The following is a 24,595-nucleotide window of genomic DNA, read 5'->3' as shown; positions in this document are numbered from 1 at the left end:
AATTATCTATTAGTGGGTGGGAAGTTAAGATGTGGAAGGAAGTGTTTTAGCAGTCATTGCTTGAATTAAAGTGCAAAATTTGAAACCAATCTCACTTCAAAAACTCCACCCCCCCACAGTAAAACCAACTTCAGAGCCTTGGTGTGTGATAACACTTCCTCAAATAGAATATCAAGAGGGAAAAATCAAAAGAAGTCAAGGCTAAAAGGACTTCTAGAAAGTAGAGATTTTTTTTTTTTAAAGGGAGGAGTGGTTCCTTATGGAATGATGGGTCTACATCCAAGGCTTAGTTAGGAACTGTCAAAAGCTAAGTGTAGCACAGGCCATCAGGAAAGAGCTTCTCAGTCTCCCTTTTAATACAAATTACCTACAGTAAAATTTCTTCATGTTGCATTACATGATATAAAATTGTCACCTAAGCTATGCTTACTTGAATTGAGAAGAATAAATGAGTACCTAGGGGCTGTGGCTAACTTTAGTTCCTTCGACCCTTTTAAAAGGTGCATGATTTCCTCAATGTGCAAATCAAAACCTTTTCCTCACTTTAATAGATGGTTTAGTGAATTGTTATGGTAAAAAAAGAAAACCTCCCTTGGTGACTGTGGGCAAATTACTTCACCTCTTAGTATCTCCAGACAACACTGAAGAATTGCCTGTCAACAACAGTGGATCATCAAATTATAGACTGAGAGGTGGAAGAGATTTCAGAAGCCATCCAGTCCAATTCCTTCAATCTACAGATAAGGACTTAGAAACCTAGGGAGGGTAAATTAGTTGCTTATGTTCACATGGTAATAAACATCAAAAGTATTATTTGAAACCAGATCCTCTTGACTCATCAGTACCATGTTGCCTCCTGGAGAGCAAACTCTTGGACATATTTTACATACAATAATGAACTCATGAATGAATATATATATATATATATATATATATACATATACATATGTATGTGTGTATATATATATATAGAGAGAGAGACATATATATACATATATTTTTATATAGAAAATAAATACATTAAATCTAGCAAGTTGTACTTGAATTTTCAGTTTTAAGTACAATCATTTTGTACTCTACTATGCTATGGAAATGTTTGTTTTTATCCCATAAACTTAAAATAAACAAAGAAACAAACAAACAAATAATGTAAGGTCTTTTTTATGGGGACGGTTGGGGGCAGACACTAATTGGGGTTAAACAAGAAAGTTCTTATGTAGAAAGTTGGTGTTTTAATTGAGCTTTGAAATGAACTCCAGATTTTAGGAGGCTGAGTTAAGGAGAGGGCATGGGGGAGGTCAACTAGGGAAGAGTCTAGTGATAAGAAACAGGATGTTTTGAATGAGAAACAGCAAGGCCAGTCTAGCTGGACTAGGTCTAACTAAATAGTAATGTATAATAATACCACAAAAGTGGATTACTTATTGTTAAGTTAATTAATTCAATAACAAGCATTTGTAGAGATGGTGGACTCAGGGTTTAGAATTTTATATATATATATATATATATATATATATATATATATATGTATATATATATTCACACACACATACACATATATGTATATGTAAATATTTAATACATTTTTTTCAGTTGGACTATGTATATTTGTTACAATACAGGATTTTTTTACTTGGTCTATGCATATTTGTTACAAGAATTATATTCTTTTTTATTTTTCCCATGGAATGAGGAGGATATGGTTAGGAAAGATAATAGTTATCTACTAATTAAAAAATAAAATTTAATTTAAAAGCTGAAGCACTTATTAAGCATCTTCTATGTGCCATTTGAATCAGATTTATCTGTCTTCATATCTAGAAAGATACCCAGACAGAATCTACACAGCAAATATTCAATAAAGGTGTTATTGACTGATTTGAACACTTCCCACCAGATTTAATGAATCTTAGGACAAGGGCCAATAAGGTCCTTGACTGCTGTCAATGGAGTTACCAAGAGGTAAAGAATCAGCTGGGAGGAGGAGGAGGGGGAGGAGGGGAGGAAGAGGAGGGAAGAAAGTAGGGATAGGGCAAAGGAAGATTGGGAAGGGAGAGGAAATGAAAAAAGACCAAAAGTCTGATGGAAAGAAAGGATGCCCTCTGACTCTGAATGCTTACAAATAGCTTAGACCTGGCCTGGAAGGGGGGTTAGCCAAAGATACAATTACTCATTCTTAAAGCTAGAAGGGTCTTCCTCTAGGGCCTTCTAGGCTGTACATGCCTAGATAGAAAAAGGAAAGGAAATAGGAGAGATTCTTGCCAATCCTCTGTTCACTCCCTCCCTGGCCCCCATCTGCCCCACTTTCCGAATTCTTAACATACTGATAGTCGGTTTTCTTCTCTGAAAAGACTCGGAGGCAGAAATCCCCATTCTTGTGGGGTTCAAAAGTAGAAGGCACGATGATATATTCTCCAGCGGGCAGCTTGAAGCGGTTCAGCACTTCCCGGAGATTGATGAACGTATCTGACCTCTCCTTTGCTCTGGTTGTCAGAAAGAAGTTTTTGTTGAGGTGAATGTTGGTTCGACCAGAAAACTGATGGGAAAACACAAGACCAGAGTGAGAGAAAATCAGAGCCCTGACTGTCCCCCAGGCTAGGATGTTAGCTCTCATTTTCCTGGTTTTCTTCAAGACAGCTCAAAGCCCACCTTCTACAAGAGATTTGCCCCCCATAACACCCTTCACTACCTGCCACCAGCCCATGGCAATGTCTGCCTTCTAAGATTATTTCCCACTTACATTGGATAGATCTTATTTGTATGTAGTAAATTGTACTTTGTCTCTCCCAATCTGGAGTAAGTTCCTTGAGGGTATGGACCATGGTTTAGTTTTTTTTTTTGTATCCAAAGTATTTAACACTTTGCCTGATACATAGTAAGTACACTAGATTCTTGTTGACACACTGTTAAGTGTTTTTATAGCTTGTTGTTTCAGTTGTGCCATATTTTTTTGTGACTGCATTTAGGGTTTTCTTGGCAGATACTGGAGTGATTTGCCATTTTCTTCTCCAGCTCATTTTACAGATGAGGAAACTGCGGCAAACAAGGTAAAGTGATTTGCTTAGGGGTTACTCAAATAGCAGTATCCAAGACAGGATTTGAACTCAAGAAGTTGAGTCTTCTTGATTCCAAGCCCAGTGCTTCAAATAAATCTAACAGTCAATTAGCCTATAGCCAGTTCACTGTTAGGAAATAGATAAATTCTACAATAATATTACTCACTATTTAAGGACTTTATTGGGTTTTAGGAAGGGAAATCTGCTGGATGTGGGATCAGAGGACTAAGTTCAGCCTAACTGCCTCACATATCCATGTCACTAACCCTTCTTGGCTTCAGTTTCATCTTCCCAAATGAGGAGTTCAGACTAGATGACTTTTTTTTTAAGGTTTTTTGCAAGGCAAATGGGGTTAAGTGGCTTGCCCAAGGCCACACAGCTAGGTAATTATAAAGTGTCTGAGACCAGAATTGAACACAGGTAGTCCTGACTCCAGGGCCAGTGCTTTATCCACTGTGCCACCTAGCTGCCCCTAGACTAGATGACCTTTGAGGTCCCTTCCCACTGTAGCTTTACTGGGAGTACTTTGTACTCCCCCCAACATTGGTAGCCCACTCCCCACCCCATCCTTCCATGGGGAGCATCCTTAGCCTTCTCTGTGTTTATCTTGTCTTCCTAATGAAACTTTGAATCCACAGTGCTAGGATTTTGTGGAATTCTCTGGGTTATATGGTCACCAAAGTGATGTTAGCACTCAGCAGGCATTCATTACCAAACTGCAAATCCAGACTCAGAGCCCTGGAGGAGAGCACAAGAAGCCACTCATGTTTCTCTGCAGTTCTGCATCAGCTCCCATCTCATTCTTCTTGCTCTTGTATCATTAACTCTTGTATTCTGAGCTACTTAGGGTATCCTCTTGTGTCTTCACACACACACACACACACACACACACACACACACACACACACACGTTAGGATTTTTAAGGGACATCATTATACATAGTCATATCTGTTAACATGTTAAAAATCACATCACTATGTGAAATTGCACAATTAAAACCACAAAGTTTATGGGAAGAGGTCAGTGCACAATTTAAAAAAAAGAGAACCTAATAAAAATGGTAGTTTTATACATTTTAAATGGTTAATAAATATATAACTAGTCCAATAAATAGTGGTTGCATCTACTGCCTTGGACTATTACTTAAGCTATGTTCTAGTTCCCACAGGCCTTGGGTAGGCAAAAGTTGAGTGGAATTCTCAGGGGAATAGGGGACAAAGTGGAAGGTAGGGTAGTTGGAGGGTATGGGTGCAACCAGACCTCTTTCTACTCCTAACTCCACCTATCCCAAGGCATTTTACCTTGAAAAAGACCTGAAGTTTGCTTGTGGGAAGCTTGGCTGCTTGTGAGTGACTGAAGTGGTTATCTATAGCTTCAGTCTTTCTTTTGGATAAAATGGTGCATAAACAAGTGTGAAAGTTGTATTATGCACATATTGTTCTTTGATCTATTGATCATATTGGAACAAATTTGAGTTTACAAAAGAAGCGGTATGACAGAACTGTCTACAATTTGTTTCATTGAATCCCAGTTTAATGAGATTCAAGATGACTTTTTTCTTTCATGCTAAATGAACCTGGAATCTTAAATTCAAATGAACAAGCATTTATTAAGCACCTAATGTGTCCTAAGCACTGGAGCTACAAAGACAAAAAATGAAACAATCCCTGCCTATGTAATTTTAGAACCAGAAGAGATTTTAGCACATAGCAGGGGTTTTTAATTTCTTCTCTATCACTGGACCCTTTGGCAGTCTAGTAAAGTCTATGAATGGACCCTTTCTCAAAATAATGTTTTTAAATGTGTAAAATAAAATGTGTAAGATTATAAAGAAAACCAATTATATTAAACATAGTTATAAAATATTTTTTAAAAATTTGAAGACCACCTCAAATCTATTTATTGGTTCGTTGAGGGTCTGTGGATCTCAGGTCAGGAACCCCTGGCCTAAATGATGAGTTAGTCCAACCCTTTTGTTTTTAGAAATGAACCACAAGCTGGGCAGCTATCCTAGAAGTTGCCCTTCCAGGGACTCAGATGAGCTCTGGCATAGGAACAATTGCCCTCTCTTGTGTATTCTTGTGTAGTAGAGCTATGACTAACATTTCTGGTGCTCAAGACAAATACATGAAAGGTACCCTAAAATAAAGTTTTTGAACCAAATTCATTAAGGGTAAGGCAAATCTTGGGTCTCAGAATACACACTAAGTGAAGAAGAAACCCTAGAACATTGCCCTTAGAGGTGGGAAGAGAGTGAAAATGCAGACCCAGGAATAAATCTGAGGAGGAAGCAGCAAGGAACTCACTTGGGTTATGGCCTCAGTGGAGAGGAATTCCACCAGCCCCATTTGGTAACTTCTTATTAAAATTGTTTATTTAGCAGTTAAGCTCTGTTATGCCTATATAATGGCATATAAGTGCTGCCAATAGTCCTCTAAATGTTAGCACCCTAAGACAAAGTACCAGTCACATCACCCTAGTTAACAGCTCTGATGTTCAGAATTTGGAGAGGGCAGTTAGATGCTTGGGACACTTCAACTCAGGAAATACTTGGATCTTAGTAACCTCACTAGAGAAATAGTATTGATGAGAAGGTGCTCTTGAAATTCAGTATCAGTGCCCAGTCTTCGTATCACTTCTTTTGAGAGATACAGAAGACTAGGCTTCTTGGCTAAACTTGATTCCCATTATCCAAGGACAAAACATATCAGACGTACCTCCTCAGGAACCTGTAGAGAAACACAAGATACAAAGAACACTCAGAGTGAGGGAAAGCAGACATTCTATTAATTGAGATTATGTTGATGCTATTCCATTCCCTGATAATTTCAAAGAATAATAAAAATGATGGATGGCATTTATTTAAGACATTAAGGCTGACAGTACAGATATTAATTCATTTGATCCCTCACAAAATCCCCATGAGATAAGTACATAGGCACAAAAAAGTCCCATTTTAAAGATGAGAAGTCAAATGACCTGCAAAGAAAGTGTCCAAGGAAGGATTCAAACCCAGTTCCTCCTGACTCAAAGTTAATTGCTCTCTTCGCTATATCAGAACGTCAACCTTTTTAATCTGAATGATTCCAACATCTCTCTTAATGGGAGTCTATGAACTCAAAGCACTGTGCCTTTGATGAAGGGAATAGGAATTGTTGTTGTTATTATTCCATTTAAAATGAAGCCCTGAGATATTCAGTCAACAGAGTTCAGTTACAACAGAGCCAAGACTCCAAGTAGCAGCACTCTTTATCTACTATCTATGATAGACATCCTACCATTCTCTGCTACTCTACAGCTGAAATGTATCCCTGAGGGCTTTCCCTATTCCTCCTGATATAGTCTGTCTCTCATTCCCAACACTTACTCCCTACTCAGGCATTTTAAAATATAATTGGTGGATTTTTTGAATATTATAAAATTTAGCGCATTTTCAGTCCTAAGAGTTCATTCTCAGCCCACATTTATCTCTGCTCCATTTCTGATATGTGGTTTCACATCTCACTTTCCATATGGTAGTGTAGGACAGTCCTGAAAAGTGGTTTGTCATGGGTCATCTAGGCTGCCAGTAGCAAAGTAAGGAGACAATATAGCCTCTTGGCATCTTGTTTGAGGCAGTGTGGTGTGGTCATAAAAGTTTTGAATCAATAATGAGAACAAACTTTTTTTTTTTAACTTGAAGGTCTTCAAAGGATGAAGATTCTCCTTACTTGTTCTAAGATCCTAGTTAAATAATTTGACCTTTCTAGACTGCCAGTAGCAAGGGAAGCAGACAATACAGCCTCTTGGCATCTTGTCTGAGGTAGGATGGTGTAGTCAGAAAAGCTCTGGTCCAGTAATAAGAGCAAATGTTTTATTTTTTTTAACTTGAAGGTCTGCAAAGAATGAATACTCTCCTTACTTGCTCTGTGACCTTAGGCAAATAATTTGGCCTATCTAGACCTAATATGTAAATGCAGGAATGATGATTCTTCACTACCTCACAGTATTGTTTTTTGAGTAACAGGAACAACATAATACATTACACCTCTAAGTTATCAGCATCACCCAGACAGACTCAATTTCACTAAAAGCACTCTGGTCCCCTGTTGTTCCACTTCAATACTGCCTTGAGACATGGGAGGAAGGGAGGGGGAGAAGTGACTAGGCTAGTTCTCATTGCCCCATTCCTGTTTCCAGCCCAGCAATTTCAAAATTCCTTGTTAACCTCTTAAAGGAAGGTACAATCCTTAGAGCAAAGGCAGACAAGATGATGAAGCTATGTTGTTTTGCCTGTTACAGGCTTTGTTTTTAAAAAAGGAACAGGGCTGAAATATATACAAGGGCATGTCCTGGGAAAAAATGTTCAGAGCTGTGCAATTCTGGTGGGAGTATAATCACCCAATTGTTTCCCCCTTTCCTTCCAGTCTCCACCTCCTTGGCAACTGGGCTCTAACTAGCCATCCACATGGTTTCCACTGGCTCTGCTCCTGTTTTCTCATTATTCTTAGAGGTGGCCCCAGGACACTCCGTCCCCAGCTCAGATCTCTCTGGAATTCTTTTCATCCCAAATCGACAAAGACAAGAAATAAGGGGATGTCTTCTGAAGCCTGGCTATTAAACCCTCATAGAAGTGGAACTGGAGACTCTCATCAGAGCTTCCTTTGGTCCTCTGGTGAACCTTAGTCAACTGCTAGGGCTTCCATGTATGAGGTCATTCTAGGAAAAAAAAGAGTCCAGTCTAGCTCTGGCCTGTACGTTTGCCATTTCCTAGCAACAGTCCTTGTTCGTTGTTCCCAATGCTTGGGGTTGACCTTGCAAAAAAGTAGGGGGCTTGGGTAATGAGTGAAAGAAGAAAGGGAGGGAGGAAACTTCCAGGTTTGATTCCTCACCTCATAGATCCCAAAGCCGATTGTGTGCATATCTTCTCCCATTTTCCTTTGGCGTCTCCGGTGTTTCTGGATGAGACCCACCAGGAAGGTGCATCCTGGCTCAGAGCCATCAGAATCTTCATCCTCTTCCTCCAGCTTAATCAAGTATTGAGGGTTCATCCAGAAAGTGTCTGCCATTACACAGAAGGTCAATGGTTATCACTCACCTCGGAGCACAGGGGACCCTTTCCAGAAGATCCACGCCTAGTGCATAAGAGCAGGAGACACTGGCTAACTTGTGGCCAGAAGTGAGAGGGCCCTGTCATCTAACCAATTACTCCACCCAAAAGACCCTTGGGTCCTTGTCGGTGCACTTTCTTTTATGTGTGCTGCCCCCCTCACCCCAATTAGAATGGGAGTGCCTATTCAGGGCAAGGACTGTTTTGTCTTTTCTATTTCTATCCCCAACACTCAGCACCATAATTGGCACCCTGGAAAGTTCTTAAAAAAATGATTTTCATTCATTCACAGTTGTATAGATAAGAAAAACTAGTAGGAAGGAGAAAGGTCTACCTGTTGTGTTTAGGTTTGGGGGTAGTCATGGAAGGCAGAGGGAGTAAAGAAGGAGGATTTGGGGAATTGAAAGAAATTAACAGAAAATATCTACTAATTTGCAACCTTAATTTGGGTGAGCAGTAGCAGTGTGGAGAAAATGGTCTATACACTCATCTAAAATAGTCCTAAATCAAAAACTATTCCATATATTTTTTCTTCTTTTGTCCCAAATTTACTGAGTTGTTTGGAGTATTTTCTTCTTCTTCTTCTTTTTTTTTTTTTTTTTTGCTCTGGAAGGGAGAGAGGACTGTCTTGAAATGAAGCCTTTCCCTTGCTAAACTCTGGACTGTTGTGCCCCCTGGTGGTTTTCTCTCTTTATTCTCTCTGACTTTGAACAGAATGGAGTTAGGAAAAAACTGATCTGGCCATAGAAAAACTTGGGGGTTACTTTCTTTTGACTGGTGACCTGCCAATGATCTTCAAGGCAGGAACCAAAGAGGACTTTCTGAAGGTATCCTCTGCTATCCTATCCCCTCCCAACTCCCCAATCACCCCTGCACAAGTATAGAACTATAGAACCCCCTAAAGTATAGAACTAACCATGTTGCTCTTCTGCTCAGAAACCAAACCAAACCAGACCTTTAGGACAAATTATAAGTTCCTCAGTCCAGTACTAAAAACCATCTGCTATTCAGATTTAGGATATTTTGACCCTAATTTCATATTTTCATCAACTTTTCATGAACTCTATGTTCAATTTTTCTAAGTGAAACTAGCATCATCTTTCTCAAAATTGACATGACCCTAGGAGGAAAAGTGGAAAGAGGATTGGGCCTGGAGTCAGGAAGACCTGAGTTCCAATTTGACCTTAGATACTTAGCAATGAGACCCTGGGCAAAGTCACTTAACTCTGCCTCAGATTTCTCATTTATAAAATGAGTTGGAAAAGAAAATGGCAAACCACTCCAGTATCTTTGTCAAGAAAACCATAAATATGGACATGAAAAGTCAGACACGACTAAAAACAACTGAACATAGCAACAACTTCCTCCTTTGTGAAGAGACTAACTCCCAGATAACAGTCCTTCCTCCTTTCCATCTCTTGAGATCCTTATCATTTTTTCAAGCTTCATCTTAGATACCACCTGGAAATACAAAGCCTTCCCTATTCCTCACTTATCCCTCATCCCTAGCTGCCCAGTTAGTGCTTATTTCCTTCTCCAATTATCTTGTATTATATCTCCTTCCCCAAAGTAGATGATAAGCTACTTGAGGACAGGCATTTTCATTTCTGTCTTTCTATCCTTGGTGTGCAGTTCTGCCCTTTCATACCAATCTACAAACTAACAAGTATTTATTAAGTATTTACAAAATATGAGACGAAGAGGGAGTATGGTGAGGGCTATAGGGAAGACCTAGGCTTTGTGACCTAGGACAATTCCCTTAACCTCTCAGTGCTCTAAGCACTTTTTAAAAAACTACAAGTTTGAAGAGAAGGTACTGATTTGCCTTGGTTGGAGTTTCTTATCCTGTAGTCCACTATATCAGTGAAGTGACAGGTACTGTTATTGTTTTATTGCTGTTTGTCCTACGTTCTTGAAGACCATAACTTCAGGTGGACTGATGCCAGGACAAGCAAGTGAACTAGATTTGAGTGAGAGGCATCATGCTAGGTCAGCAGCCTCACTTTCTCCTCCAGAGTCATCTGGGTCCAGTGACCAGATATGGATCAGGATGACTGAAGATGGCTCAAGATGTGAGGCAATGGGAGTTAAGTGACTTGCCCAAGATCACACAGCTTGTAAATGTCTATGACATATACATACAGCTATTAAGTGTCTGAATACAGATTTGAACTCAGGTCCTCCTGATTACAGGATTAGTACTCTTCTCCTCTGCACCACTTAGCTTCCCCAAAAGGTTGATACCCTTTCCCTATTCCCATGTGCCAATAACTATTGAAGTCTCTAAGGATACAAAGATCAAAAAACAAACACAAACAAGAACCATAGCCCTTGCCTTCAGGGAACTTACCTTCTATGGGGGAAACAATATGAACACATACAAGTATACACAAACTAAAAACAAAGCAAATTGTGGGGGGAAGGCACTTATTAAATTATTTAACTAAATCAAATTGATTTGAAACTCATTTTTATTAAGGGGATGTAAATGGCAGGGATGTAAATATAGTATTAATATAGTAGAAATTAATTTGCATCAGGAATCAGGAGATCTGGATTATAACACCAACTTTGTCCTTAACTAGGGATATGACCTTGGCTAAGATGCATAATGTACATGGGCCACAATTTCTGTTATGTGGACTATGGTATGATACTTCAGTTTTAATTTCTTTAGGGTGCCTAGATAATAGAATGATTTTTTTAGGCTAGGAAATTATCATATAGTGTGATTTGAGGAAGGAGCAAAAATAAAGTACTGCTATATTTTTAAGTTGGCATTGCAGACAGAGTACAGGGTTCTGAAATCATAAAGACCTGAATTCAAATCCATCTTCAGATGCTTACTAGCTGTATGACCCTAGGCAAATCACTTAATCCTGTTTGCCTCAGTTTCCTCATCTATAAAATGAATTGGAGAAGGAAATGGTAAGCCACCCCAGCATCTTAGCCAAGATAATCCCAAATGGAATTACATGAATCTGGACATGACCGGAACATCTGAAAACAACAAGCTTATCAAAGAAAAGATTTTACAAAGGGAGGTTTGAGTGTATAAAAAACAATCCAGCCAGGATGATGAGGGTAACCTGTTCCTTGGCATTGTCTAGAACCATTTTTTATCTTTAAATATGGAAATGAATACCCAGCAAAACTGAACATTGTCTTTCAGGGGAAAAGATGGACTTTCAATGAAACAGGGGACCTTCAAACTTTCCTATTCAAACAACCAGAGCTGAACAGAAAGTTTGATCTCCAAGTGCAGGACTCTGGTGAATCATAGAGGGGGTGGACAAGAAGGACTAACTATAAGGAACTTAATGATATTGAACTGTTTGCATTCCTGCATGGGAAGAAGATATTGAAAACTCATATGAACTTGCTCATTTATAAGAGCTTTTAGAAGGAACATATATAGATGGTACAGGAATATAAGGGTATAAGACAGTAAAAAGATGGAGTCAATAGGTGACAAAGGGAAGTACTGGGAGGAAGAGAAAGGAGAGGAAAAAGGAGCTAAGATATTTCACCTAAGAGTCAAGAAAAAGCTTTTTCAATGGAGTGGAATAGGGGAAGGCAAGGGGGGGATGAATGACTTTCATTCTCATCAGAAATGGCTCAGAGAGGAAATAACACACACACACTTAATAGGGTATAGAAATCTATCTTACCCTAGAGAAAAATGAAAAGAAAGGGATGGGATAAGGGGGAATAAGGGAAGGGAAGGTGGGGAAGAGGTGATAGAAGAGAGAGAAGACTGTGGGAGAGGGTTCTCAGATACAACACACTTTTGGACAGGGACAGGATGAAGGGAGAGAGAGAGAGAATAGAATAAATACGAGTGTGATGATCAACTATGATAGACTTAAATCTTCTCAGCAGTGCAGTGATGGAAAATACCATCCACATCCAGAGAAAGAACTATGGAATCTGAATGCAAATCAAAGCATACTATTTTCGCCTTTTAAAATTTTTTTTTTTTGCTTTTTTCCTTCTTGTGGTTTTTCCTTTTTTGTTCTTATTCTTCTTTCATAGTGTGACTAATATGGAAATATGTGTAACATGATTGTATATGTATTATGTATATCAGATTACTTGCTATTCTAAAGTGGGGGGGAGGAAAGGGTGAGAAGGAGAAAGCTTTACAAAAATGAACATTGAAAATTATCTTTACATCTAATTCAAAAAATAAATAATTAAAAAGAAATTTTAAAAAAATCAGTAAATGTCTTTGGAATGAATCAAGGTGAAGACAACTAGTTGGTATTGAGATGAGATGCTAAAGGATGTGATTTCTTTTTTTTCTTTTGTGTCCCTTTGCCCTGTTCTTCTGTCTCTCCTCTTGACATTTCTTTTGGAAACAGTGCAAGGAGGGCCCACCTCACAACATTGATAGTGAGAACTTATTAACATTTTGATAACTTTGGATTGTTTATAAAATGCTCCCCTAACAATAAATCTGTAAAGTAAGTAGCATTCGTTTTATAGATGAGGAAAATTGTAATATATCAGTGCCCTACTCTCCTACCTCTGCTTTTTAGGGTTTTTTTTTCATGCTCTCTTCAAAGTTGGCAGAAGGTGAGAGCTATCTGGAGGTTGGAGTAACTGTGCCTTGAGTGCTCTCAAAGTGGAAGCCAGATCTCCCTGTGTCTGGTTTGAGTTCTAAATTTTTCTCTTACTTGGGTAGTTCCTGCAGCCCCCTGCAGTAGAACCCCGCCTCCAGGTCCCATCCATCTTGGTGAGCCTCCACTTCTTGTAGGTATCACTGGTTAGTGTATCTGGGGTTAGATTACAGATCTCCAGACGGGAATACTGTCTTAAGAAGTCTTCAAAAGACATCCTACAGGAGAAACAGGTTTGTTCAGTATGAGGAGAGAAAATACCTCAGACCTTTAAATCTCCCAGCATGGCCTTAGAATAACAATTGACATTTAAAAACTTTCAAAGTGCTTTACAAACATCATCTCATTTGAGACTCATAACTCATAATTCTGTGGCATTGGCACTACAGATAGTGGTTCCCTTATTTAATAGATGAGGAAACAGACTCAGAGGTTTAGTGAATATGTATCTAGGTAGGATTTCAATCTGGAGTTCCTGGCTTTCTGGTTTCTATCCAATATATCCAAGGTATATACTACCATTTCAGCTCCATATCTTGCAGATGCTTCTAGGACCTAACAGAGGGAGGCCCACTCAATCTTTACTGAGGAACCAAAAGCTCTTAGAGATGGTGGGCATTGTCATTGTGGAACTTGCCCACCATCTCGAAGAGCTTTTGGTTATTCTGTATTCTGTTGAGTTCTGAAAAGTAGTTCCTTTGCTTGTTCTCTGCAAAATACTCTTACTCCAATTTAACAATCAGATAGGGAGTAAGATATTTTCTTGTACAGGGCTATGCAGTGAAGTATTTGTGGGGATGAAAATACCACCCATGAGTTCAAAGCCCTCAGTCAATACTATTGCTGCTGAACTGTGCTTTGTCCTAAATAATTATACAGTCAAACAAATTAGAAAAGTGTACAATTCTCCTTGAAGCCCCAAGTAAGCTCACCAGAATTCTCCATCTTCAAATCGTCTGGTTAGTCTCTCCCTCTCATCAGGGTCTATGCTGTTCCAGTTAGGGCAGCTGAAAAATAAAGTGGATCAAAGTGCTATCAGTTGCTGTTGATGGTGGTGGGGGGCACAGAGGGAGCAAATTTGTTTCAAGATTTCCAAAAGCAAGAAAGTGTGATATCCACTCTTAACTCTGAATAAGTCTGAAGATATCAAAGGGTAAGAAATAAAACACAGACCAGAGGAGAGGAAGGAGGATAGTGGTTGGAAGGGAAATCTAAAAATCACCAATCAGGACCATGAATAGCAGCCACCAGAGGTCTTGGAGACAAGGGTGAGATAGGTGGGATAGACTATGACCTGAGTTTCAAATTCAAAGAAGACCTCAGCATAAATAGGTGAAAAAACCATCACTGTTCTGTTTATCATGAATTTCTATTACATGAAGGTGAAATTTTTCTTTATTAATCAGTGTATTGGAACTGAAAAAATATTAGAAAACCATTTATTCAATTAAAAAAAATTCTATCCTTTCTGGGGATGACCTGCTTTTCTTTCCTCTCTTCCTTCTTTTTTCCTTCTTTTTTCCTTTTGCCCTTCCTTCCTAAAATTAAAAAAATCCCCAAATACTTTGGTCTCTCCATATACTTCTCAAGGCTCCAAGCTATCAGGTAACTTTCATGATAGAAACAATTCTGAAGCATGTGCCAACTCTTTTTGGGGAGGAGGGAGAAAATCTTATAGAGGAATTTTATTTAAGTTCATTCTCTGTAACTGACCTGGAAGTAGGCCGTAATGTTAACAACCAGGTGTCCAAAGAAAGTGCAGGACACATTTTTAAGCTAAATCTGCATTATTAATGTTTTATCCTTTACTTTCTAAAGTCTAGATCATCCCCATAACAATAAATCAAGTCCTAATTGATAGAATTTTTTGATTGCCCAAATTTAAATGCTCACACAATGAAAATTTAACAATGTGCTGGAGTTGGAACTGGCCCCAGCAAGTCTGCAGTCCCTGCCAGCAAGCCTTCCAGGTAAAGGTCCCTGAATTGATTTGCATTAGTCATGGAGGGAGAGTAGCTCTGGGGCCAAGGGAATGGAAATGGAATTTTAATAGTTGGGTTGGAGGGAAGGGGTAAATAATTGAGGAGGAGAAAGTGGAGAATGAAGAGAATGTAGGAATTCCGGAGAAGCTAAAACTGATTTTCATTGCAAAAGAGCCTTGAACAAAAAAGAACCCCTAGCAGATGTCCACCAAAGGGCCAGCTGCCCCAGTTTCAGACAAAAAGTTAATATCTTCAGAACAGAGCAAGCATACTCAGTTGTAGTTTTGAGTCAAGTATAGGTTTCAGTTTCTTGGTGCCTAACAGAATGATGAGTTTGAGTTTGTCCTCTTCCTATTATTATTTATATTAATCGTGTTACTATATAACATTTATATAGCACTTATAGGTCAGGCATCATGTTAAGGGACTTATAATTATTATCTTATTTGATCTTACAACAATCCTGGGAAGCAAGTGCTTTGATGACTCCTATTAACAGAAAAGGAAACTAAGGCAAACAGAGGTTAAGTGACTTGCTCAGGATCACACAGAGAGTAAGTGTCTGAAGTTGGATTTAGACTCAGGTCTTCCTGACTCCAGGCCTGTGTGCAATATGATGCCACCTGGCTGATGCCCAGAGATAGAATATTCCTATTCTGTAAATCTTTTCAGAGGCTGCCTCATTCTTTAGTTCATTTTATCACAGTTCAAAAGATGCAATGTGGATATCCTGCTGGTGTATTCCCAGGCAAACTGTGTTCTGATGTTCTTTATCCTCACCCCTCCAGTTTTAAGTTTTAGCACAAACTCACTTGTCACTCCACTTTCCAGTCCATTCGACTTCTCCCCAGGGGTTTCGGATGCGAATCAGTTTCTGCAGGCTTCCTCTAAACTCCACCTGAACAAGTTAGATAGAGAAAGTTAGATGGAGAAGTAAGCCTAGTGTCACAAAGGTTCAAAGTTTTCCTCTTTCACTGCTCCTTCAGAGAAGACTGTCAAACTCTTTGGAATTTACCTCCTCCCTTTTTTCTTTCCAACAACTCTCTGGGTACAGGGACAGAATCACAGCAAAACTTAGAGAAAAAAATTGGCATTGGCCACAAATAATTTCTCATGTTTACATGGTGATTTAAGATTTACAAAGCATTTTTCTTTCTATAACCCTTTTTTTAAAAAAAATATTTTATTTAAGGCAATGGGGTTAAGTGACTTGTTCAAGGTCACACAGCTGGACAATTATTAAGTGTCTGAGGCCGATTTTGAACTCAGGTCCTCCTGACTCCAGGATCAGTACTCTATCCACTGTACCACCTAGCTGTCCCCTCTACAACCCTTTTAAGAGAGGTGGGATGAATATTATTATTTCTATTTTCTAGATGAAGAAACTGAGAAACAGAGGGGTTAAGTAACTTGCCTAGGGTCATATAGGTAAGAAATATCAGAGCAGGGGCTCATGTCCTCTATCATAACTTCTCCTTACTCCCTCCATAAAAGCCTTCCCTTGTCATAAACAAATATAGTAAGAAAAATGACCAAGTGAATACATTGGTAGTTGACTATATATCCATAACATCATTTCTCACCAAAATGGGGTAAAGAAGCTTTATAATTGGTTCCTTAAACTTGTGATTGGTCATTGCATTGATCAGATTTCTGAATGATCAGCAGGGTGCTACTGAAGCAAGTACCCACAAAATGCCTGCAGGTTGTTAGTATCCTCAGAGAGTGGGTTTTTGTAGTCACTGTTCAGTCATTTCAACTGTGTCTGACTCTCCATGACCCCATTTGGAGTTTTCTAGGCAAAGATGTTAGCGTATTTGCCATTTCCTTCTCCAGCTTATTTTAACTTATGAGAAAACTGAGGCAAACTGAGTTATGTGACTTGTCCAGGGTTATACAACTACAGAGTCACATTTGAACTCAGGTCTTCTTAACTCTAGGCCTGGTGCTCTATCCACTACTCTACCTAGGTGGCCCCAGGGGAAGGTATGATCACTGAATTTTTATCTCCTTCATCTATTGAGGGACTGAAAGTACAAACACACCAGTTCAATTCCTAGCTCTGACACTTTGGCTCCCTGACTCATGATAAAGTTTTGGCTTAATTGGTAATAATGAATGAGATATATTTCTTTGTCATGAACCTTCTGAGTTCTGAAATTGTGAAAAAATACTGGATACACAGGAGTCACTTAACTGTGTATACCCTTTGATCTAGCAATATTACAAGGGGCATATACTTCAAAAATGTCAAAGGTAGGAAAAGGATCCATATTTAATAAATATATGTAGATGCATATATATGTATATATAGTAACTTTGTTATTACTGTTGCAAAGAACAGGTGCCCAACAATTACAGAATGGCTGAACATTTAGTGGTATGTGAATGCAGAGGAATAGTATTTTGAGAAATGCTAACTATGAGGGATTCAGAGAATCATAGAAAGAATTGTATAAACTAATTCAGACTGAAGAATAGAACCAGGAGAAAAATTTACATAATAACCACCACTGAAGGACTTCAGCAAGCTGATTAATACAATGACCAATCACAAGTTTAAGGAACCAATTATAAAGCTTCTTTATCCCATTTTGGTGAGAGGTGATGTTATGGATATATAGTCAATTACCAATGTATTAACTTGGTCATTTTTCTTACTATATTTGTTTATGACAAGGGAAGGCTTTTATGGAGGGAGAGGAGAGTGTAGTGATAAAGATGCAAAAAAAGAAGAAAGTAATGTTAATGAAAAACAGAAAAATCAAAACATGAGAGAAGAAAGTACAGAAGGGGATACAGATAATAAAGGCAGTTTTGTTATTACTCTGTTAAATTTAAGATATCTCTTTAAAAATATGCTAAGACATACATTCATAGTATTATATACTATCTCCTTTTTATGATTCTTCTTTACATGCTAGAGTATTTGTTTGCTGATCATTGTTAAGTTCATGATAAAAAAGAGAAATATTAAAATAAAAAAAAGCAATGAACCAGAGGTCAAAAATCATAGGCTCAAATCTAAGCTCTGTCACTACTGATAATGTGGGACTGTGAACCAAACAAGCTCACTAGACTCAGTTTTCTCACCAATGAGTTGAAGGTAATAAATAACCTGCCCTCCCAACCCTCCAGGTTGTTGAATGAAGTTTCACTGAAATTATGTTCCAGGAGGGATAAAGCTTGCAATTTTTAAAAAATCATCCTTGTAATGAGAAAATGAGCCCACCAGAGGGCAAAGTACACCACACTTAAGAGACTGGCATGACTCAGGTTAGGAGAGTGTGATTCATGTTTGAGCGCCAGGAAATTATACGGGGCAGCCCTTTTTTAGAAGTGAAATCAGTACTAAAATCTGACTTCTGTCTGACTCGGGCCACACCCTGTGCTATCCCAGACTAAAGTGTAGTTTTAAGTTTGATGTTAGTGAATGTCTCTCTCCCTTAAAAATCCTCCCCAGTAAACAAAGAACCAAAACCCAAAACAAATCACTGTTCTCTCTATTCTGGGGCAACCCCTCTCCCCCAGTGCGTTACCTCTTCTGCTCCAGTGACTGAGTATGCATGTCCTTTCACCAGTTTCTGGAAAGTCACTGCTTCTGAATCTGCAGCACTTGTGATCTGGAAAGGCAAGGGAGGGTTAATGGTTAAGCCTGTCAGGACCTCCTGTGGAAGCAAAATAGATGACTGTCTAGCACTGTGGTTTTTAGGACATTAGGAAAGCCTTCCCTACCTGCCACCCTTTGCCCCAAAGTTTCACAAAAACCTGCAAATAACCAGTGAAGAGTTAATATAGCGACTGATCCATTATTCATACTAAGGTGAAAATGACTACACCAGCTCCTTTACTGAGAGCAGGACTCTACAGTGGAAGAGAGCATAGGATTATGGGCATCTACAGGGAGCGGGAGAGAGAGGGCACAGGAAAGGCTTGTTTGTTGAACATATTGTGATTTGTACCAGGGTCTGCTCTAGCCTAACTTAGAGTGATAGGCAGGTCTTGTGTTTTAGAGCAGAAGTCCTTCAAGTTTGATCTGAAGGCCAAGAGTGGTCCTAGAGAGTCTTCTAGGTCTCCCATGAGTTACTATTATTATATAAAATTGTATATATAATATTAATGTTCACAAACCTACATCTGTACTTTGGTTGACTCAATAATTTACTTGGAATCACAGAGTTATGGATCTCTATCATCTCATCTATTGCAGAACCATTCTCCTATCTTCTATAGGGGGTTAGGGTTTGTTATTTTTTTCTTTAGAAAAAGAATAGTTAGCCAGATTGTCCTTTTTGAACCCTTGAACTACAGGATTGTTAAAGAGATCTCTAGGGCCACAGAAGAGATGGTCATTTTCCTGTGACTGATCACTATAAATTGTGACTATGGTTCTGTCACCCACTTTGATTTGGGCCTCAGGCATTGCTGCAGAAGTCACTCTTTTCCTCATGAGCCACTGCTCAGGACATCCTGCACCTTGTTCCCTAATGAAGTTTTTGGCAGCAGTTGCTGCAGCTCAGGAAATAAACATTTTGTGCTTTCTGAAATCTCCCTGCAGGTCCATTAGGTCTGGAGCCTGCTTGGGAATAGATGTCTGCTGCAAGGGACAGAAGGTGCATGAATTGATGATTTTGCTGACCCAAAGGCTCTGCTAACATCAGATTTTAAACACTCTGGGATTTTTTTTTTTCCTCCACGGGGCAAAGGGAGACTTGGTCCCTAGGAGGGTGATCACTTTAGGCTTGATCTGGTCATATATGAATTTCAGAGACAGCACATGAACTAGGGATGTATGGGTCTTAGAAAAATTTAGGGGAGATTAAAAATATCTAAAGAGATTGGGAAGAATGAGAGAAACTGTTTCCTCCTTAGCTATATAGAAGTCAGACCTTAGAAGCCAGTAGAGATCAATAATGCCTAAAGAATACCTGAAGTGTACTTGGTAAACTGGGGGAGGGGGGTCTTCCAAGAGAGGAGAGAGAAGGATTTCACTGAGGGAGAAGGATAGAAGATGAGAAGGGGTTCTCCTAAGCACCAGTAACACTGACTTCAGTTGGGGGGGCATTCTGAGCTAAATGGAGGAGAATCAAAGAAGGGAGGAGTAGACTCACATCAATGGAGCAGCCAAGGAGAGAACCCTTCTGCAGGGCCCGCTGGATGATGGCAAACAAGTTGTTTGGGGCTTTCCTCAGCTCATACCACTCAGCTATCCCACCAGTGAAGTCCTCAAAGCCTTCTGTGGTAGACCCTCCTGAGAGAGCTTCATAACATCCATTGATCCTATAGAAAAGAAATAATGATCATTAATATTCATATAGGGCTTTTAAGATTTGCAAAACATTTTACAAATATTGTCTCATTTTTATCTCAAAACTAACTTGGCAGGGAGGTGCTATTACTATTCTCATTTTATAAATAAGGAAACTGAGGTAGTCAGAGATTGAGTGAAAAGCCCAGAGACATAAGTGCTAGTGTGTGAGGCTGTTTTTGAACTCAGGTCTTCCTGACTCTTGGTCCAGGATCAAATTCAGCACTCCACCTAAAAGCACTCTCATATCATCATGACCTCTTAAAGTGACATAGAAACATGAGGTATTGTTGTTACCTACTCTAAGACTTAGAGACTGATGCCTCAAATAGTGGGAAGAGCTAAAGTGAGTGAGTGATAAGAATAGGTCTTTTTGGTGAAAATCAAACTTGCCCCAATAAGAAGCTGATTCATAAAGATAGGTTCCATTCTTGGTGATCAGAGAAATGGGAAGTGGAACTGTGTGTGGAGAAATGGGAGACCTATTTCTAATCACTGATATGCTATGTGATTTTAGGCAGATTGCCTCAGTTTCCATATCTGTGAAATGAGACTAATGATGCTCACCAGATAACAGGAGAAAGATGGATTTGGAGTTGGAGGATTTGGTTTTTAATCCTGTCTCTATGGGAACTTACTATATGGGCAAGTAAATTAACCTTTCTCCACCTTAGTTTCTTCATCTGCAAAATGAGGGAATTGGCCTAACAATGAACCTAGGAGTCTTCTGATGTCCTTGGTTGAAAAAGAATCATGAAAAATCTAAATATTATTGTGCTTTCTGGTGTTTTAGTAGTAAAGGGGATTCCTCTTACATATGAACAAATATGTTATTTTCTATGCTGTCATAAGTTCTATTTCAATAGTAAATTTGGCAGTACCCATGTTTCCATCTTGGATCTTCCAAGCCCATGAGCAATGGGAGAGTTACTCACTTGGCATAGGCTTTCTCCAGGAGGGCACTCCAGAATTCACTTCCCTCTGCTGAGTGGACAAAGAGCAGCTCATCGTTCTTTGTGGGTAACCTGTCATCCACCACCACATCTACCCACTCGCCATACTGCCAGAACTGTTGAGGCAAGAGGTAGTTTGTTATTCCTAAACACAGAAGTTGCTAGGATGGCTGGGCTGGAACCAGGAAAGTGGTACTTGGGGTCTTGGCCCTTGTGATCCTTCCTCACAACCCTAGGGCTAGGGTCACAGAGAAGAATTGTCCTTGAAGTTCTGTGTCACCCCAAACACTTTACCTTCATCTTAATTTAAGGAGTTCCTCATTGGTCTGTACAGAAAGGAAGAAAGTGAAGAGAAGCTAAAAACTTCACAGTAAATTTTTTTTTTTAAATTTAGGAATTGATTCCTTTTAGCTCCTTTATTTCTCATCTTTTTTTTAAATAATATTTTATTTTTTCCCCAATTACACGTAAAAACATCTCCCACCTTTTTTATGGTCATTTCCACCTCTTTATAGGAAACTCTGGGGATTCATTTGATGACCAGATGTGTATCTCATGATAGTGATAGAAACTAGCCTTATAATTGCATTAGTATAAGGAGAACCAGGAAGAGAAAATCCCTCTTCCAATACAGATCAGCTCATTGCAATTTATAACCTGAGATAATCCTCTAGAGCAATAGGCATTCTTCAAAAAAACCATTTCCAAGTGCCTGGAACCAGGATAAATGTTGGGAAATATTTAACAAAATAAGTAAAAATACAAAAACACAGATAATGTCAGTATGTGGTTTTCTAAGAAATTATATGACCTACAAGGCTTTCTTAAATCTCTGTCTTTTAGTGGTCCCCATTTGTATTTGAGTTGGACACCACCACCACCACGTGCCAAAAGCAAGACTAGATTCTAAGAGAGTTTTGAGTTTCATTCTTCAAGGCAAGTATTGTATCCATTGAATTTCACTGGCCTCGGGCAGCTCGTGTTATGAAACCCAAGCATGAATACCCCCCTGCCCCCACCCCCAAAAGCCTTTCCAGAAGCATCAGGGTTCTGGATCTGGACTGGTAACACCACATAAAATGAATTCTGTTTTACCACCTTCCCCTTTAGGTGGCACATTCCTACTGATGAGAAACCTGGGGACTAATTCTGAAGTTACCTGAAAATGGAAGATCCCAGCATAGTTTTCTTGGAAGCTTTGGTTTTTAGGAACCACCCTGGCTAAGATTTCTTCATTCAGGGTAAGGGAAGCAATAGCTGCCAGCAACCAGCAGTCACCTGTGAACAAATTCCAAGGAATTCTTGTCAGTGTGATTATTCTGGACTGTCAAGTTATCTGACTATTTAATATTTATGGATCTCACACAGCAGGGCAAATTCATCATAGAGCTGCTGGTAACATTGCCTCAGCTCCTAGGTTTTTTAATTTGACAAGGAAATACTTTAATACTTTTTTATTTCAAGTATATTTGTTTTAGATAATTTTAGGGACTACTAAGGGAAAAAAATACTTTTTGTGGTATCTAGGGAAGGAATTTATTGACATTATTTCAGGCCAAACTTCTAAGGAAAGAATCTGAAGTGAATTCTCAGTAAGGCAAAGATTCAGATCTATAGTCAGAAAATATTAATTTAAGGTTTTTTTTGGCAAGGCAAATGGGGTTAAGTGGCTTGCCCAAGGCCACACAGCTAGGTAATTATCAAGTGTCTGAGGTCGGATTTGAACTCAGGTACTCCTGACTGGTGCTCTATCATCCTCTGCACTACCTAGCCACCCCTGAGAATATTAATTTGAACCCCCATCTTTGCCTCTTGGTTACTCTGTGATCCTGGGTGAGTTATTGCACCCCCCATGGGCCTCAATTTACTCATCTCTAAAATGAAGGGGTCTGAGCTAAATGATCTCTAAGGTCCTTTCCAGTTCTAGACAGCAAGCACCTATGAAAAACTGACATCAGATCAATCCCTGTTTTTTCTCTTTAATACCTGTGTGATCATGAACAAGCTATTGCTTTCCTCTGGATCTCAGTTTATCTTCTAGAGAAAGTGGTAGACTGAGTACCAAACTTGGAGTTAGAAAGACTTCTGTTAAAATTCTGCCTCAGATACTTACTATATTGGGTAAAATACTCAACCTCTGAGCCTCAGTTTCTTCATCTGAAAATGAGGGAGTTGGACTTGATGACTTTAAAGGTCCCCTCCAGCTGTAAATCTATGAGCCTTTGAGATTTTCCAAGTTCTTGAGGAGAAGACAATGCCTACCAGAAAAGTAGTGCCATCATGTAAAGCAATGATGAGCAGGAATGGACCATTATTTCCAACTCTTTCATTTGCAGATGAGAAAATTGAGGCAAGGAGTTCCAGTGACTTGCCCTAGATTACATAGGGAGTAAATGTTAGAAGTCAAATTTGAAGTCACTTCCTCTGATTCCAGAATCAACTTTCTTTCCATTGACCCCTGGTTTCTCTTAAATTACCAAGGAGAAAAACTATCAAACTAATAAGTTGAGGAAAAATTTGATTCACTACAAAACATCAAGCATCTACCACTACTTTGTGTTAGGTACTAGGGGTGAAATGACAAAAATGGCAGCCTTTGATCTTAAGTAACCAACATTCTTTTGGGAAAAGAGAAATCTTTTGGTGGGGGAGTAGATCAAGAAAGGATATATAGAAGAGGAAGTAACTGAGGTAAGTCTTGAAGGATAAGGATTTTGAAGGCAGAGATGACTCTAGACATTATTGTGAGAATTTCAAATGAGTTTAAGAAGTATTTTCAATTAACTTGAAGAGATTACAGGGTGTGGACCTTTTTCAGAAGAGGATGATTTTTAAAAAACTAAATTTTTTTATTCTAATATTCTCTTGTCCTTTCTTTATCCATTGAGAAGGCAAGAAATATATCAATTATACATATGAAATTATGCAAAACATGTCTCCATATTAGCCATGTTGCAAAAAAAGAACTCCAAAAACCACAACAATAGAAAGCAAGAAATGAAGAAAGTAAAAAAAATATGTTCACTCTGTACTCAGAGTTAATCATTTTTCTCTCTGGAGATAGAAAGTATTTTTCATCACATCCTTTCAATTATCTTGGATCATTTTACTGATCAGAGCAACTAAATCTTTCAGGATTGCTGGTTGTTACAATATTGATGCTATTGTGTATGATATTCTCACTTCATTTGCATCATTTCTATGAGGTTTCTCAGTTTTTCTTTTTTAAACCATCCCCTTCATCATTTCTTATATGAAAATAGTATTCCATTGCAATCAATTGCTACAAGTTATTTAGCTATTCCCCAAATGATGGCCATCCCCTCAATGTCTAATTCTTTGTCACCAGAAAAAGAGTTGCCTTCTTCCCTTGGAGCTGAAATCATTCTTCCTTCCCTTACAACTGAGACTTCTCTGTCTTCCTGAAGTCAACTCTGGGTATGCAGTTCTCAGGCCAGCCTCTTGTCTAGGAAGAGGAGGGGAAGACATCTGCCTCTTTGGGATCCTTCTCAGTTCAGCCTGCAGAGGACCAAGGCCTGGCCCAAGAATGGCCCCTGAGAGTTACAGACCCTCATCCCAGGTCA

The 24,595-nt window shown here is 39.0% G+C and overlaps 1 protein-coding gene across 1 annotated transcript in view; it reads right to left on the bottom strand.

Moving 5' to 3' along the window:
• Positions 1-24,595, bottom strand: part of CAPN2 (calpain 2) — an 88,263-nt gene that overhangs the window by 16,815 nt on the left and 46,853 nt on the right. Inside the window, exons 3-12 of the mRNA XM_074222775.1 lie at positions 22,171-22,289; positions 20,994-21,127; positions 19,862-20,030; positions 18,290-18,373; positions 15,563-15,648; positions 13,701-13,775; positions 12,826-12,986; positions 7,929-8,098; positions 5,775-5,786; positions 2,325-2,536 (exon numbers count right to left, since the gene is read on the bottom strand). Coding sequence (XP_074078876.1) covers positions 2,325-2,536; positions 5,775-5,786; positions 7,929-8,098; positions 12,826-12,986; positions 13,701-13,775; positions 15,563-15,648; positions 18,290-18,373; positions 19,862-20,030; positions 20,994-21,127; positions 22,171-22,289 — 1,222 coding nt within the window. The remainder of the gene's footprint in view (positions 1-2,324; positions 2,537-5,774; positions 5,787-7,928; positions 8,099-12,825; positions 12,987-13,700; positions 13,776-15,562; positions 15,649-18,289; positions 18,374-19,861; positions 20,031-20,993; positions 21,128-22,170; positions 22,290-24,595) is intronic.

Source organism: Macrotis lagotis, chromosome 2 (genome assembly GCF_037893015.1).
Source record: "Macrotis lagotis isolate mMagLag1 chromosome 2, bilby.v1.9.chrom.fasta, whole genome shotgun sequence".
Classification (NCBI taxonomy): Eukaryota; Metazoa; Chordata; class Mammalia; order Peramelemorphia; family Peramelidae; genus Macrotis; species Macrotis lagotis.
The sequence above is the reverse complement of the archived record's forward strand: the minus strand, read 5'-3'. Positions and strand labels throughout refer to the sequence as shown.